Source organism: Rhea americana, unplaced genomic scaffold, assembly GCF_003343005.1.
Source record: "Rhea americana isolate MKP2758 unplaced genomic scaffold, rheAme1 scaffold_97, whole genome shotgun sequence".
Taxonomy (NCBI): Eukaryota; Metazoa; Chordata; class Aves; order Rheiformes; family Rheidae; genus Rhea; species Rhea americana.
The window spans coordinates 1757589-1774144 of NW_028187166.1; the positions used below are offsets into that span (position 1 = coordinate 1757589).

Consider the following 16556-nt stretch of genomic DNA (forward strand, 5'->3'; position numbering starts at 1 on the left):
AAGAGCTGGCCTACGTGGCAGCAGGAGCGGGCGGGCGGCGCGGCACTTCCTGCGGGCCGCAGGGCGAGGCGAGGAGCGGCGCGGCCGTGTGCGAGGCCGGGCCCCAGGCGCGCAGCAGCCGGCTCCTCTCGGCCGGCGCCATGGGCCAGAGCGATATCATGAGCACCGCCGAGGACTTCGCGGACCAGGTGGGTGCCGGCCCGCTTCCCCCCTCCGGCGCGCTCTCCGCACCGCTCCCGCGGCGGGGAGGCCTTTGTACGCCGGGCGGCCGCCTCCGGCTCCCGGTAACGGCCGGGCCGCCATGGCGGCGGCCTGCGCCGCGGCCCGCCTCGCTTCCCGGCGGGCTCTCCCTTCCCCCCCACCCTGCGGCGGTGCTCGCCGCCGAGGCCGCGGGGCCTGCGTCCGCCGCCCTCGCCGGCCCGGCTTCCCCCGCGAGCAAATGGCAGGGGCCGGGCTGTGCTGCTCGTCTTCTCCCGGGTCCTGACCCCCTGAGGCAGAAAGAGGGGTTCGGGGGAGGCTGGCGGTGGAGAATCCAAACCCTGCGCAGTGTCTGGAAAGCTGAAGTGGGAGCAGCTTGCCAGCACCGTAACTCGTCCTGGGGCGGAGGGAGGAGGGTGTCTGAGGCTCCCTTCCTAAGTTTATTACACTAGAAGCCATCACGGGTTTTGTGATAAAACAGCAGCCTGTGAGCTCTCGTTGTGTGTGGGAACGGGACTATTCTGAATGCAGGGGTTAGTTTCCTTTCCCCCCCCCCATGACAACGTTAAAAATCTTTCATTGTCATGGTGATTCATCTCTTTGAAGTTAAGAAGTAGCGTCTAACTGTATGCGTTCCCTTTGGATGGAAACCCCATTCTGCCTGCTTCCCCAGCACTGCCTTTGGGAGCAGGATGGGAGCTGTGGTGCATGTCACAGCTCGGAGGGGGTGTGTTACCGCTGCATCTCTGTGGCTGAATTTCACTGGGAAAACCTGTTCTGTGCTTCCTTTCCACCCCCGGATGGGTGGCTTGTTTTGGAGCCAGAACTTCTTGGGGCATGTGGAAGTATTCATTCTGAGGGGTACCCACAGCATCCTCTATTTATCCTGCCTTCCCGCCTCTTCTAGAAGAAGAAAGTAAGTTATTGCTGTGGTGTGCAAGTTATTTACCAAAACTTATGGCACCTGTCCTAACTTTTTTTAAACATCTCTATTCCTGTTTGACTATTTCTAGACATCTTTAATACTCCTTTTATTTTCTTCCCCGACTGCTGAAAGCTCATTTGTCCAGAAAAAAATGTAGTTTGCCTTTCCTGAAATAAGTTTAAATTGAACGATGTAAATGTGGCCAAGCACAAATAAAGAGGAGTCTTTACTTTAGCCATGGAACTTGTGGTGTTTGCATATACTTAGCCATCAGATTGCAAAACAACTTTTAGGACTTTGCAAGCAAGTAACTACTCAGATAACTCTGCTTTCAAGTAACTGCTCCCTTGCTCAATCAGATACTTAGTTCTGTATATGCTACTAAAACTCTAATCCTACATTTGTGTGATACTGAGAAATTTAGCAAGCAATATCCACTGGATATATACTGCTAACACCTAGCATTAGGGAAACTGGGACTAGAATTAGGTTGAGACTCCTTTTGATGAAGGAGGAGGTAGTGTAACTGGGCTTSTGCTACTGAGGGGCCTGACTGCTGCCTTATCAATAACCTTGTTCTCTTCCCCTTCACTATTCAAGACCTAGCAAATTTTACTTTCTGTTGCATAAAAACCCTGTGGGGGAGAATGTTACAGCTAACTCAGTGGCTTGTATTGAACATGTCACTTCTGTCATAAGTGAGCACTGTTTGTTCTTTAAATTCAAAACTATAGCTTATTCTTCTCCTAATTCTATAATTTCCTTTTGAAATAGCAAGTTACACCTTGGATGACAAAGTGCATTTTGGAAGTCTGGCCATTAAGTAGGAGCAAGTGGCTCTTAATCCACATGTGAACTATCCACTAGAGAGTGACCTAGTGCACTGAAGGCAATCTTAAGAACTAAGCTTCTCTAATAGCTATCTGTCCCTGAAAGGGATGGGCCTACTTTTTCCCTAGGCTGTGTTCCCCTTTCCTTCTCTTGCATTATCACTCATCTAACACCAGACTGGCAAGCTGAATTAGCAGAAAACTTCAAGGGTTAATTTTCTGCTTGTTCAATTATCTTACTTTTAGGCCAAATGGGTGCCAAGGTATAAGGGAATGATGGGAGTGCAGAGCTGGGGGTGATAACAGGGTGGTTGGATTATTACTGGGAGAAACTAACCATTCATTTAGGTTGGTTGCAGCATCATTTGCACCCTGCAGGTGTACAGCACAGCTAGTGAGCYGTTTTACGGGAGAAAGGGTTTGGCTCTGAGGGAGCAAGGGATTCTGAGCCAAGGACAGTCTCCAGTGCTAACAGTTTCTGAGGACTGCAGCAGAGGGGKCCACTCCTTGTGGCAGGGGTTAGTTTGGGGTTGTTTGTGGCCTTAGGTCAGGTGGGCTTGCTGGTTTGGGTGAAGTCCCTTTATTAGATGTTAAAGGGGTGGAAAAAGCTGTTAAGGATTGTACTGCAAAAATCACCTAGATTTTAAGCAGACAAAGGGAGCTCTTGGTTCAGAGTGATGCCCAGCTGTAGGCTGTATGGGTTTTTGGTTGTTGTAATACCAGTCCAATATTATGAAACTAAATAACTTGCATATCCAGAACTTAAGCTTCTCTAGGGATTGTTGTTAAAGTATTACATATTAAGTCTTCAGTGCACCAAATGTTGCTTCCATTACCATACTGTAGATAGCTGTATCCAGGCCCATGCTGGCCTGCACTGATCATGTAGGGTTACAGACCTGGCTGCTTCTCTTCTGTAATCCCCATAAGAGGGAGCAGATCTCAAGCAATTCTTCCAGTGTYTGTAATAATCTCTAGGAATGTGGGTGCTTGGTATTTCTGTCATTTTAGAAGAATTAAACAAAAAGGCAAAGAAACTATTTGAGTCATTGTACTGCAGTGAAAGGACTGTAAGGAAGAACCGGACTCCAGGGGGTTATTTAATTTTCCAACATAAATGCTGGTGTGCATTGTTCAACTAATTCTGACCTCTGGCACCATATTTCACAGAAAACAGAAGGGAGAAGAAAGCATTTCATTATACATCTGAACTTTGATTTATTTTGTATTATTTTAAAGAACTGAGCCTGGAAACTCTTTATGCCCAGCTTACAGTGTGATGTCAGTACATTGCTGCTTTATGGTTATGAATCAAATGGCCTATTCCTGTTAGGCTGAAAAGTTAGTCATCCCATGAAGAGTGATAGAAGAATGCAATACATGACCAAGATATCCCATTTTAAAGACTTGATTAATAAATAGCACTTTGTGCTTTATATAAATTCCCCTTTTCACATAACTAAAATGTTGTCCTAAGAACATGTTCTTCTGCTGTTTATGCTTTAAATGGCAGAACATAGCATAATTAAGACTGTTAGAAACTGTCTCATGGGTCAGAGCTGTACTTTTGCTCTCTGAAAATATGTAAGAGCACTCATTCCCACTGTTCAGGTTCTGTTTTATCTACAATTTGCAGGTGCTGGTCCRGGGTGGTGGGCGTTACTCTCCTTAGGATTATTAGGTGGGGTCATCTTAAATGCAGCTCTTCTAGGTTGGTGGAAGAAAGTGACTTGCTGTCAGCCAGAGGACTGAGTGTTGTACTTGAGGATCAAGATAATTGGTGTTCCAGGCTGTTCTCCAGAAACAGAGCAAGCAAAAACAGGGCATTTGGAATATGCCTCTATCTGGACTGCTACACTGTAATAGCATTCTGCAGTCCAGAAGTTTTCTGTAAAGATTAGCAGGCAGCTGTGTTCATCACTTTAATCATAACATCGCTGAGTCAAGAACATACAAACACAGATAAAGCTTTTATGTTTGAACTTTAGAGTAGTCTTAATCTTCTGAGTATTTCTGCCACTTCTACAAAAATCATATTCACAAATGAAATCTGGAGAAAATGAGAGCTTAACCTGAAGTCTTACCTTCCAGTGAATGTGTTAATTTACTTATCAGTGCTTGTAATATACACTTAGGTGACAGCAAGATTTCCTGGCTATGTTTTGGTTTTTAAAACATCTGTAATGGTGATATGGCTTGTCTCTACTTACCGTAATGTAGACAAGTACTTACCAAAATGGGCAGGGGTTCATTGCTCTCAAATTTGAGAGTTAAAGGTTGAATATATTTTAGAAAGAATGATAGTCAAAATAGGATCATTTTTTTCTCTCTGTGGGCGGACTGTTTTTTTCTTGAGTTTGAATGTTTCAAGCCTCCTTTTGAACAAAGGCTTTAAAGGAAGATTTTCTGGACCCTGTTGTACATCTTTATTAAACTAAGATGAGTATTTAAATCTACCTTTGCCCTTCTAATCCCATTAGAAGGGGAAATGGCAAACAAAGCCCCTCTGTATGTTAATGACTTGGCTGCTAGAACAGAACCAACTGTTCTTCTCATAGTTTTACTTTGGGTATTTTGTATACTTTGGGTATATCTTCTCTAATCTTAAAATCACTTTGGATATTATTCCTTTCTTGWCATTTTCATGTAATTGTTTTTCCTCTTTCTAGATCTTCATGGCTAGTTCTTTCTTTTTTCTTTTATTATTTTTTTTGTTCATACAGTCTCTGAAGTTTATTTACTTTAAGCTTGCTGTGTACAGTGGTTCAGTTCTTGTCTGCACCTAAATAAATGCAGCTACACGTGTGATGAGGATGTCTGAAGATGGTGCAGGGCATGATAAGRTTGCTTAGCACTGCAGCTGCCTTAGGCTTCAGTCTTTCTGACTTGTCTCCAGCTGATTGGATGCTCACACTCATGTTTAATAGATGTCATAGATTGTAAACAGATTTCATGCTAAGAGAACAGGTAAATGTTAAATGTCTCTTTGGCTCCTTCACCTAGACTACTGACAGTTGTTTGGTTTCAGGGAAGGAGAAGATGAGATTAGACCACGTGATTCACTTCAAAAGCAACAAAGATGAGGACTGGAAGTAGATATCCTCCACAGTACTTGTTTGTGCATGACTCTCTTTTTTTTTTTTTTTTTTTCCTTCTTCTTCCCCTTGCTTCTCTCCTTTCCATAGTGAGGCTCTTCTTCCCCCATGTAGATTCTCAGCAACTGCCTCCTTACATCTCTCTCATGCTTTACCTTCCTAGACTAAAGTTGCCTTTTTGTGTCTCGGTGCAGGGCAGATTATCTTACAAAACTCTGCTGTAGCCTCTTTCCAGAATAATTTTTATCCCTAGTGTTCTGCACACCAAGTTTGCCAAAACAAACATCTCTGTTTACATCTTTCCTCTCCTTGGTTTCACCATGCATTTCTTCCAGTGACAAAGATCACAGGAAAACTTTCTCCTGACTCACTCATTCAACTGTTAACAGGTATTTAAAAAAAGCCTGAAGTACCAGCACTGAGTCAGAGAACAGCTGCACTTAAGATGCACTTGGTTGACTGGAATCTTGACCCTTAGACTCTGGATGTGTGCAAAATAACCAACTAGTGTAGTTTGTTCTGATATTAACTGTTCAGCATATTTGATGGATTTTTTTTTTCCTTTCTCCTAGTAATCTTCAGCTGCACAGCAAGCAAGGCTTGTCATTTGCACAGGATTTGGAACAGCTGTTAGTATTATTACTGTGACAAGGATAAACTTAGAAGTGTCTTTCCTCTCCTTTCTTGCCACCTTTCCCCACATTCCCTTTTCTCCTGAAACCATACAACATTGCCAGAGCTTAAAGTCTAGAAATAAAAAAAAATTGAGTCAGCTGGATCACATTATATAATATATATCAACTGTCTAGTCAGAAAGAATGTAAACGTTGAATGATGAAAGAAAAGCTTTGTCTTTTTCAGACAGTGTTCAGCAGTAATTTAAAAAAAAAAAAGAAAGAAAACACCTATATGCTTTTGGTTCCTCTTACCCCCTTTCTCATGCTCAGTAGAGTATTCTGATATTGCATAAAATGCATGGATCAATGTGCTTTATAACAGTTGAACTTTCTGTGGTTAATAGGATTTTATTAAATGGCAGCTCCTTCTTCTAGTTCTAAAGCAAGATTCTCTGCAAAGCCTGGCAGTTCTGCATTAAGACTTGTGACAAATATATTTGGTTTTACAAGTGTCAGCCTGCCCAAACTATTTCTGTCGTCTGAAGGTAGAAACCTGCTGGATAATCTCTTAAAAGCTAGTTTTTAGATTAAACTTACATTTGTCACTTAGTACTGTTCATCAAAAATACCTTCAGTATACGCTGACTCCAAATGTGTCCCATGCTTAGCCAAATCATTAATCAGTGAATGAAATGGAGCAGCCAGGTGCTAATTTCCATCAGGATTTACACTGTTGCTTTGAGTGCAAGTCTCCATTAAGAAAGAACCTATGGCACTTAGAAACTGGATGACAAGGAGTTAACTATGGCATAAACCAGATAGTGAATAACTGTCTAGACTAGCATACTCTGTGGGACTGCGTGGTGCACAAGAACAGATACTGTATTTATTCCTTTATAATTACTGTAATGGTAGAGCAAACTAAGCACTGAGTTTGCAGGATGAAGGGGCTTGCAGGACCAGATACAGCTTGTATTCCTGGTATCTGTTGCATGATGATGTGATTTCTTTAGCTACTACACTGAATTTCACCTATTCTATCTTTTTGTGTAGAATGTTTTTTTTTTTTAATGGATGCAGAAACTCTGCTCCTGCGGAGGAGAAAGGGTGCACTTTGATATAACAGCTACCTGCTGCTCAAGGGAGGTTCTATACACATGTTCATGCTCAGCTGTGGTGCTTGTCTGAGCTGTTGGTGAGCGCTAGCTTAGCAGAAAGCTTATTAATGTGGGTTTTTTGTTTTATTTTGTTTTTGTTTTTTATCTTTATAGAGTTAGTCTTCTGCCAGCTTACCTCCCTGCATCAGCTCTTTGCAGGGTGTTGAGGGCCTGAGCACAAGAGTGTGAGTAGGACTGCCCTTTCAGCTCCTGGCTAGCTGATAGATCAGTTGAGCTGTAACATGAAACCATGAGATAGACTTAAAACTAAGGTCAGCCTTCCTCTAGTAAGAGTTGCATCAAAACATGGTTCCTGTTCTGCGGAGTTGTGCTGCCTCACTCCTTATCCAAAACAGACTTCAGTTAGAGCATGAAAACTTCTCCCCCCACCCCCGTGTTCTGAWGCCAGAGTGGAGGAGCACTCCATTAAATCCAAATCCCCAGCATAGGTCTCTGTAAATAATGATGACCCGGTGCACATGAGAACTGCTGACCTCGGAGTCTGCTCAGTGCATGGATCTGTTGTGCCTTGGGTATCACCCCTTTCCTCCCTCCTGCCTTCCCTGCTAACTGTGCTGTCTGCCCCTGTAGTTCCTGAGGGTGACGAAGCAGTACCTCCCCCATGTGGCCCGCCTGTGCCTGATCAGCACGTTCCTGGAGGACGGCATCCGCATGTGGTTCCAGTGGAGTGAACAGAGGGATTACATTGATGGCACGTGGAACTGCGGCTATTTCCTGGCCTCCGTCTTTGTGTTCATAAATCTCTTCGGACAGCTGAGTAAGTGGCTCTAAGGCTGTTAAGGTGGATGCCGGAGCACTCCAGTGCGTCTGCCTCCCTGCCTCGTGTAAGCACTGTGAATCATGTAAGCGTGGGACACCTCCCTGATTTCTCAATAGCCATTGACAGCCTAGAACTGATAGTGCTACATGCGCTCAATGAAGAGAGAACTCTTAATTGACCTGTTTCAGTCTTTCCTGGAAACTAATCTTAGAAAGCTTCTCTTGACATAGCACCTCTAATGGACTCCTGGCATCCCCACTAACTCAGAACAGTCTGTTTTCAATTCTCTACATATATCTATTAATAAAAACATGAATTTKCTGAATAAAATACAGTTTTGTTGAACAGCAGTGTTGAGGATTTCTCAGCCTACCATTTTTGAGGGTTAGTCTGAGTGGAGGAGTCTTGTCTTCTGGTAGGAAGTACACTTCAGCCTCAAGACAGCAGTGATCTTGTGTCTGAGATACTAAAGTCTGCAAAGCCCAGGAATCAAACTAAACCTGGTGGAGCCTTCTGTATGTGTGCTAGGTGAACCTCCAGCGTCATAAATGGAGAGAGAACTAAAACTTATGTCCGTGATTTAATGTTCTTCACTGTTCTCCCACTTGCCTTGTGTCTATTTTTTTTCTTRTTTTTTTTTCCCCTGTAGAAAGCCAACTTTAATTTAATCTAGCCACCAGTCCTCACTATGGAGATCATCAAAGTAGCAAATGCTGTCAGTGCTTTGTGAGAGGAAGACAAAAGCTTTTGTTCCTGTACCTCTTCAAGGAGAAGGAACTTTTTTTTTTTTAATACAAGATGGCTGTTAAGATAAAATGTGGTTAGTTTAATTTTTTTTCCTGTAGCTTCTCTTAATGCTTTAGCACTGACTGCTATACAATACTGCCTGCTGGGGACTGTCTTCAGCATATGCTTAAACTTTGTGGAATAAAGGGTACTTCTGGAATTACAAAACACTGAAAACCAAGAAGTCAGGAGATGCTAGTACATCTTTAAAAGTGATTTGTATCAGCATACCATTAATATTTCCTACCTSATGTTCTCTGTGGCACAGTTGAAATAAATCCTGAATCTGCTAAAGTTCAAAACAAGTTAATGTTCCTGTGATATCTTTTCTTGTGCAAGTCAGAAATGTAATTATGTTCAATTTCCCCATCTCAGGTGGCTGTATCCTGGTACTGAGTAGGAACTTTGTGCAATATGCCTGCTTTGGACTGTTTGGAATTATAGCATTACAGGTAGGAGGCTTTAAGTCTTCAGAACTTCTATGCCATGTCTTTAATCTCTTAGCCCCAATACCACCAACATATTAAAATATAACCCACAGGCTTGGAATTCTCCACCCTGGCCCAATGCCAATGGTGTTGAACTATTTTGCTGTCTCTGGTCTTGACATGACCAATGGGTCCTTTAACTGCAATCAGTCAGCTGGGGATGTTGATTCAATACTTAACCTTGACCAGTTTAGCAGAACTAGCTTGCAGTTTACCTGCATGTCAGAAACCTACCAAATGTGGAACCTGCAGTTGCTCTGGTCTTCAGCATACAGTGCTTATGAAGGACTGTCTCATCAGAAAAAGTCCTAACTAATAGTACCMTTCCAGTCAAAAACTTCTTGGCAAAAGCACAAAACACAGTTCTCYTTCTACACTGATGCACAAGACTGTTCATGTCCCTTACCTTGTTTCCTTCAGTATAATCTAATTAACTTCTGCACTGGATTTTTAAAGGTTTGATTATAACATACATTCAGAACTTCAGCGCRTTTTATGGTGTTTTAACTTCTATTGTTCTTTGCCTAGACTATTGCATACAGCATTCTATGGGACCTGAAGTTTTTGATGAGGTATGTCTACTTTTAAAGTTCATGAAAAACAGAGCAAAAACTCCTCCTGTCTGTCACTGCCAACCAGTGACAGAAAATTGTCTTTGTCCATAGTATTTACCAGGAACAATTTTGCAAATGGTCCACTTACATTAAAGAGTGACACTTTTTTTCTTAAAAAGATAATCGTTATAGCCTGAGTGTTTAAAACATATACACAGCAGGCTCAGTACTGTTGAAGGAAAGGACTAATCATCACTTGCTAGGATGTAGTGTAGGAATTATATTCTGGGCTCTCACTACAACCTTCTAAATGTGTATGACTTGTAGGAGTAGTGCTGTTCTGTTTTCTCAAAGCAACCTCTGGGTTACTCTGGTACGTATGGGTAAACCATCCATTCAGAGTAACTTAATACGATTCAAGTCATTCTGTCACGGATACTAGGCAACTGTCTGAAGTGCAGATGCCAGATTTCTCTGGCAGGCTATATRTGTCTACACCAATTTGTGTAAACCAGTGTTAATTGTACAATGCAGTGGTTTCAGCTGTGAATTCTAATGCAGATGCAGTGCAGGGTACAGCATAAGCTAAGTTCATTACCATGCAGATTCTCATTGAGCTGAAACTGTCGGGTAAGTCTTTAAATTTATAGATTGGTGCAAAGTATAGTTTTTAAAAAGCTGCTTTTCCATTCCTACTTTCTTTTTTTTTTTTTTTTTTTTCTAGGAACCTTGCCCTTGGGGGAGGTTTGCTGCTGCTTTTGGCTGAGTCACGTTCAGAGGGAAAGAGCATGTTTGCTGGTGTCCCTACCATGCGGGAAAGCTCTCCTAAACAGTACATGCAGCTGGGAGGCCGTGTGCTACTGGTCCTCATGTTCATGACACTGCTACATTTTGATATGAACTTTTTTTCTGTAAGTACCTAAGTGTAAAAGTAGGAGTTGGAAAGCTGGGGAGTTGTAGGGCTCACTTCTCACTTAAGTCTCTGGTTTTTAATAAAATTAATATTTAGAAAAAAGCTATCATCAGATCATCTGTGCCACAACAACCTGCTCTGCAGAACTCTGTTCTGGTGTCTGGGTATCCATTTAAGAATCACATGTAACTATGTCTCTTTCTCTTCCTGCAGATTCTGCAGAACATTGTGGGCACAGCCCTGATTATCTTAGTGGCAATTGGCTTCAAGACTAAGCTGGCTGCCTTGACTCTAGTAATCTGGCTGTTTGGCATCAACATTTACTTCAATGCCTTCTGGACCATCCCAGCTTACAAGCCGATGCATGACTTCCTCAAATATGATTTCTTCCAGACCATGTCTGTAATTGGGGGGCTCCTCCTCGTGGTTGCACTGGGTCCTGGTGGAGTCTCCATGGATGAGAAGAAGAAAGAGTGGTAACAGGAGTAGCAACACTTCTTGGGACATAACATATAAAGTCCAGAACTGATTCTCTAYGGATTCAACAAAAACTGCCAGCATTTTACATGTACATGCCCCCTTCCTATTAAAGGCACAGATGTTCTGAGAATTTAATTTACTGTGGCACCAGTAATCTGATAGATAAAATCCTACTTCTTCAAGGAATGTTGCCTAGGCTTATTGTTCTAACTTCCTAGATTTGGAACTAACCCAAGGAACCTGCATTTTACTGATGCTTCAGTGAAGAGCAGTAGAACAGTTGCTGTCTCTAATATCAGCAACATTTTAATTTGAAGTACTGTGAGCAGATACAGCTGTTTGATTCAGTGTGCTGTTGGGTTTTAGCTGTAACTAAAAAAGTAGATCCCCTTTCTCACCCTCCTCAGAACTGTCTTGTGTACAAGGAGTTCAGTTGCTGGTTACAGCATTGATTGTCTGAGTGGAAAGCAGCATCAAGAGAACTTGCTGTTTATAGATCTATATAATTGTAGGGTTTTTTTGGGTTTTTTTTTGTTTTTTGTTTTTTTTTGGACAAAATAGTATTATAGGCTTCTGAGGAAGAGGGAGGCCTTTTCACCCAAGTAGAAGGGAGAGAGAGAAGATCCTGAAGGTGGCTGTAACCTCCTCTAGCTGAGAAAAGGGAGAGGGTTTTCTAATGTTAARTGTCACAGTATTGTTCTTGAGGGGAAAAAGGGGGAATTCTGTATTGCTCATCAAATTTCAGGGAGGGAGGGAGGAGAAACTCCTGAAAAGACTGAATATTAGATTCTAATAAAAGTCTGTGCCAAAATAACTATTCAACACTGTCCCCAGAGTTTTCTCCTCCTAAATTTCCAAGATGGGAGCCAAGTTGTGCTGCCATTCCTACAATAAATGGTTCTTTCTGCTATCAACCAGCTTCCATTTGTGTATGCCCCAGATCAGGATCTGAACAACAGGTTGTTACTGGTGAAGGTGTCTTAAGAACTATGGGAAACTCTCATTTCATTTTTCTTGCACTCAATACATGCAAGTTGAGAGCTGTGAGCCTTCTAATATGCAATACTTGTTGCTTCCCAGCCTCACTTCTGTTACCTCTCAGCTGCAAAAGCTTAAGCTGACTGAACAGCAGAAGAGCTGGAGTGCTGAACTCCTGAGCACAAGCCTTTTCTCTCTGATGTTTTGGATCACACTAAGGTGTATAGAGGAAGGAAGACAGCTAATGGTTATAGCTGAAGAACACAAGTGCAAAACCTGTGCAGTGAACAAGCAAGCAGGAGATGCAACTTGCGTGTTCAGAGGGAGGAACTCTTTGGCTTAATGCTGAAGAGAGATGAAGGCCCCATTTCCACCTCTCAGTGCTACAACCTCTGTGCCATGAACATGCTTAGTGCTGCTAGGGGGAGGGATTTTTTTGTCCTCTGCTAGTAAACCTAGGTAAGCCTGTTTTACTAGATCATGAAAGCATTTTAGATTCTAGAACGCATGAGCCCTACCAACTTGCTAATGTTACATTGGATTTCTTGCACTGTTGTCTCCTTTGAGAAGGCTGCTCAACTCTTTGTTCAAGGAGTCATTCAGCTGAACATCTCCAGCAAGAATTATTGACCAGGGTTGTCTGATAAGGACACTAACTTGGACAGTTCAGCTTACCAGTGATTTTTAGGCTAGATACTGAGAATGGATGACAAACAGAACATTTCCAATAGTTATACCAGTGATTTCATCATCTAAAGGGGAAAATAGCCTGTGTAATAGCATGATGTGCTGCTGCTGAAGAAAGCTTACTTTTTTGGGGGGGAGTAGATCAGATGGGAAAATARTATTTAAGTAAGTCACAGAGAAGGCTTTTTCTTCCTTTAAATTGGTTTTGCAGGAGAGAAGTTCTCACCTCAAGTGTTCTCATTGTGCCTATCTCTTCATAGCAAAACAAACTGGTCCTTTCAACTCCTGATATGCAACACAAAATCTCTTTGCTTAATTTCACTGCGGTTCCTATAAATAGCTGTTTTCAACTATATCAAGGCAGCCCTTCTCACATATCTTAACTGCTGTTGATGTTCATGGTATTTATAAACTGAACAGTAGAAACAAGTTTTGTAAGGAGCCCTTGGTTAGCTGCTTTAATTTTTTTTCCTTTCAATCATGTCTAAGGAGCTGGATGACTGACTGGTCTGAAACACTGACTAGTTTCCCCTCTGTGAAAATGAAGTCCAGTAAAAGACACATCAGTTCAGGTACCAGGAAAGGGAAGTGATACTATCCCTTGCAGCAGAAGTCTTACAGTACAATAGGGACCCCATTAGGTGGAGGGCATTTTAAAACACTTCTAGGCAGCACAATACCTAGACTTACTAACTGTGAGTCCTGATGCAGAAGAGTGCAGTCTCCTCTATACACTGCTGTATTCATTTATCTATCTCCCCAAAATACATTGACCTCTCCTAGTGGCTGTGAAGCTCTCACAAGCAGGATGTCAGCTATCAATTGGCTCTGCAAAGTGTTCTGGAATTCATTCTGAATATATTTTTGCTTTCTATGTGGAAAAATAAATAAGTATAAATTCTCATTTTATGCTGTATTTTGTACCTTAGTTGTGTTTGAAAATGTTTTGATTTTTGGAAACAATCAGAATAAAATAATGGCATCTTTGTATCCACTTGGAGTGTGTGACTGGTGACACTGCATTGCTTTGTTACCTGGAGAAGCTGCTTACTTTCTCTCCCACTCACTGGAAAACATTTTTCATAAAGAGGTCCAAGCACTGGACTTCCTATACTTTCAAGGGACAAAACTGCAGTAGTAATCATTTCCTTCATGGTAGGGGACAGCAGAAGAACTATTAGAATATAACTTGATTAATTCCACCTCTGTTTCTCACCCCAGATAAAACAGTTAACTGGAAGGGGCAGGAAGGTCTATGGGCAAGCAAGCACATCAGACAGTCTTGTGCATCCTCTACAACTGTTAAACAACAGGCCTCAGGCCATACAGTATTTCTCACAAAATTTATTTGCCATTGCTGACTTTCTTGAAATGTGGGGGTTTTTGATGACGACTCTTGAATTTCTTCTTTAAAGGACCTGACTGTTTCTGTGGAGAGAGAAAATTAATCAGCTTTTCTTCCAAAAAGTAAATCTAGCCCTGTCTGAGATAGGAAACCTGTTCCATGCTCCCCTGCTGTTGCACGTGGCAATACAACTCCTACCTTTCCCCTTTTGTTGCCAGCTGCTCTGCTAACATTCATTCTTCCACTGTCCTCTCCATTCACATCACCATTCTCCCCAGTCAGCTCGGCCTTGTCTTCCTCGGTGTCTGTTGCAAAGTCATCACTGCCCTCTGCATTTTGTGGAGCTACTGGGCTTTTTTCTGGGAAGAGTTCAGCTAAAATACAAAGACCCAGCTGAGAAGCAGTTTCCTCTGCAGTAGGCTGCTGTTTCCACGTAACTTTACTTTGTGGGCATCTTAAAGGTAACCTGCCAAGCTAAGTTTCACATTCATATCTCAGAGCATTAGCCCCTGTCATACATGTGGCATTTCCCAAGTATTYCAGTAGGGACATAAACACACTACGGTGGTTTATTAGAAATGTATCATCTGGTGCTCTGTCTGATTGAAAGAGACAGTTCTGTGGTCTTAAAACTGAATGCTCCTAGAGGAAAGCAATGTATTCTAGATGCAAGTCAGTGTAACTGGCTTATTAACTCCAATTAGACTGCAAGCCTTGCTAGGAAATCAGTAGAGTTACCTAAAGCAGCAAATCCCAGGGGATCTTGTAACCCTCTTCTCATATTTTGTGATCCAAGTCTGGTCAGTTACTCAGCTATTTTATATTTGGTGGTGGCAAGCTTTTCCCAAACACAGGACCTTGGAACTGGATAGAAGTCACAAGCCTCCAGCATGTCTGCGTGTTGGGAGGTCTCCTCCTGACAGCTCATCAATAAAATCATACCCGAGCCTTGTCTTCCAGTACAGCAAGTGAAGCTCCCAGCTCCTTCCCAATGGCTCTATCTTTCCAGTTATATCCAGCTTTCTATCAATAAGTCCTACTCCTGCATTGGTAATAGAAATTCCACTGACCTAGCATCTCAAAAGGGGGCAATATAGAGGCTGGAAGAAAAGTAATATAACACCCTTTTAACATACAGATGATATCAGTGTTCTTACTCACGTGGGTACAGATCACTCATGCTGTCATCCGTCTCCTCTCCGTCCTCGTCACTGGACTTAGGTTCCCAGAATTCTTCTTTTCTGTAAGGTTGTCTGCTCCCATTCATTTGGTCATTGGCAAGCCGTCTCTGCTGCTTCTTCTGCCGCAAGCAGGCAGGGACATACTCCACTCCCTCTTTCTGGCACTCCTCATCTAATAACATGAGATATCAACCACCGCTGAGCAAGAATACCCAATCACCTGATTCCTCCTCCTTTCATTTCCAGCTGTAGTCTACATTAYGTACAATTCATAAGTATGTTAAGCTCCAACTCTAATGCTCATTCATGTAATCTAGAATGATATTATGGGACTATGAAAGACTGAGCGGATGTTAATACAGAAGATGTGCTGGACACTAGAACCATCCTCTCTGGGGAAGCTTTAGAACTGCTCCTTTCAAGAAAAGCTACTCCAAGGTGTTTGCTAAACAGGTCTATTGCTCCATACGCCTGGAATTTTCCTTCCCAACTGAGAAGCATATACAGCAACAGTGCTCCATATTACTGTCAGTCTACAGAAAACACACTTGCTCACTACATAAGGAGTAACTAGAGTCACAAATGCTTAAGAAGAAAAGGTCAGATGACTATATCTTCAGAAAAGCGACTTACATCTTTTTAGGGCTTTTTGATAACGTTTCCCTTGGACATGACGCAGCACATGCTCTGGAAACTTGTTGATGTGCCTGAGAGTAAGCTTGCAAAACAGCTGATGTCTTATAGAAGGAAAGAAAGAAAGAGAAAAAGAAAGAAAGAGCAACAGAGTTTAATTCTACCATTAATTCATGATCTTTCACTTTTAAGCACTACAGTTAAAGTTAGTAAATACTTTATAAAGACTTCCCTAACCTACCCAAACACATAAACACTTAAGAACTTCTCGCAGTCCACCCACTTTATCTGTGAGACCAACTGAGGTGCGAAGCAYGATGCGCAAGAGGAAGAATACGTACAGATTCTTTGTGCTTGGCACTATATGGGGCTCAAACTTGCCATAGTCAAACTCTCTGGCCGCCTTTGTCAGCCGCTGATACTTCTTGCCATTAGTATAAGCCTGCAGCTCCGACATCCTACACGGCATCTCGTGGCCTGTCAGCCTGCATCTCACCTGAAGGAAGACAAGGTCTAGTCAGGGAAGCACAAGGGATTACTACCCCAAGGATGGGGGCGGGGAGGGCTCGTACCAAGCGCCTCCTCTWCGACGGCCTGAGTCCCACAGAGGGGAGAAAAACCTCCAGGCTAGGGAGCAACCTGGGGCTGAGCCCCGGTGCCTTCCCGGCCTCSTACCAGCCGCCCTCGGCCCCCCCATGGCTCTCAGAGGGGGCGGCCCCGGCCCCGGGCCCCTCCGCGGGGCTCCCTCGGGAGGCGGCCCCGGCCCCCGCAGCCCCGCAGGGCGGAGCCCCCCGCCCCCGCCAACCCACCTTGCCCGGCTCCGCGAGGCCGAGGAGCGGGTGCTGCCGCAGGAAGAGCCGGACCTCCTGGGGCACCTCGGCCATGGCCGCGGCCGGGGCGGGGCGGGG

At 43.2% G+C, this 16556-nt stretch overlaps 3 protein-coding genes across 3 annotated transcripts in view; 2 read left to right on the top strand and 1 right to left on the bottom strand.

Moving 5' to 3' along the window:
* Positions 1 to 6: 6 nt before the first annotated feature.
* Positions 7 to 13483, top strand: SURF4 (surfeit 4). The gene is made up of 6 exons (XM_085325395.1): positions 7 to 188; positions 7414 to 7600; positions 8765 to 8841; positions 9406 to 9449; positions 10156 to 10342; positions 10558 to 13483. The coding sequence occupies exons 1-6, from the start codon at positions 141 to 143 to the stop codon at positions 10822 to 10824; spliced, it is 810 nt and encodes a 269-aa protein (XP_085181521.1). The 5' UTR covers positions 7 to 140; the 3' UTR covers positions 10825 to 13483.
* SURF2 (surfeit 2) lies at positions 10558 to 16550 on the bottom strand. The gene is made up of 6 exons (XM_085325396.1): positions 16458 to 16550; positions 15990 to 16144; positions 15649 to 15752; positions 14996 to 15187; positions 14033 to 14208; positions 10558 to 13917 (listed from the first exon to the last, which is right to left on the bottom strand). Exons 1-6 carry the CDS (start codon positions 16530 to 16532, stop codon positions 13834 to 13836), a joined length of 786 nt encoding a protein of 261 aa, XP_085181522.1. The 5' UTR covers positions 16533 to 16550; the 3' UTR covers positions 10558 to 13833.
* Positions 16531 to 16556, top strand: part of SURF1 (SURF1 cytochrome c oxidase assembly factor) — a 4204-nt gene continuing 4178 nt past the window's right edge. Inside the window, exon 1 of the mRNA XM_085325233.1 lies at positions 16531 to 16545. Within this exon, the coding sequence (XP_085181359.1) occupies positions 16531 to 16545 (15 nt within the window). The remainder of the gene's footprint in view (positions 16546 to 16556) is intronic.

Coding starts and splice junctions, on each gene's coding strand:
- SURF2 (XM_085325396.1), bottom strand. CDS start 16,532: ATGGCCGAGGTGCCCCAGGAGGTCCGGCTCTTCCTGCGGCAGCACCCG. Junction 14,209..14,995: donor CATGAGTGATCTGTACCCAC/GTGAGTAAGAAC, acceptor TTTGTATTTTAG/CTGAACTCTTCCCAGAAAAA. Junction 13,918..14,032: donor CTGGCAACAAAAGGGGAAAG/GTAGGAGTTGTA, acceptor CTCTCTCCACAG/AAACAGTCAGGTCCTTTAAA.
- SURF4 (XM_085325395.1), top strand. CDS start 141: ATGGGCCAGAGCGATATCATGAGCACCGCCGAGGACTTCGCGGACCAG. Junction 189..7,413: donor CCGAGGACTTCGCGGACCAG/GTGGGTGCCGGC, acceptor CTGCCCCTGTAG/TTCCTGAGGGTGACGAAGCA. Junction 7,601..8,764: donor AAATCTCTTCGGACAGCTGA/GTAAGTGGCTCT, acceptor TCCCCATCTCAG/GTGGCTGTATCCTGGTACTG.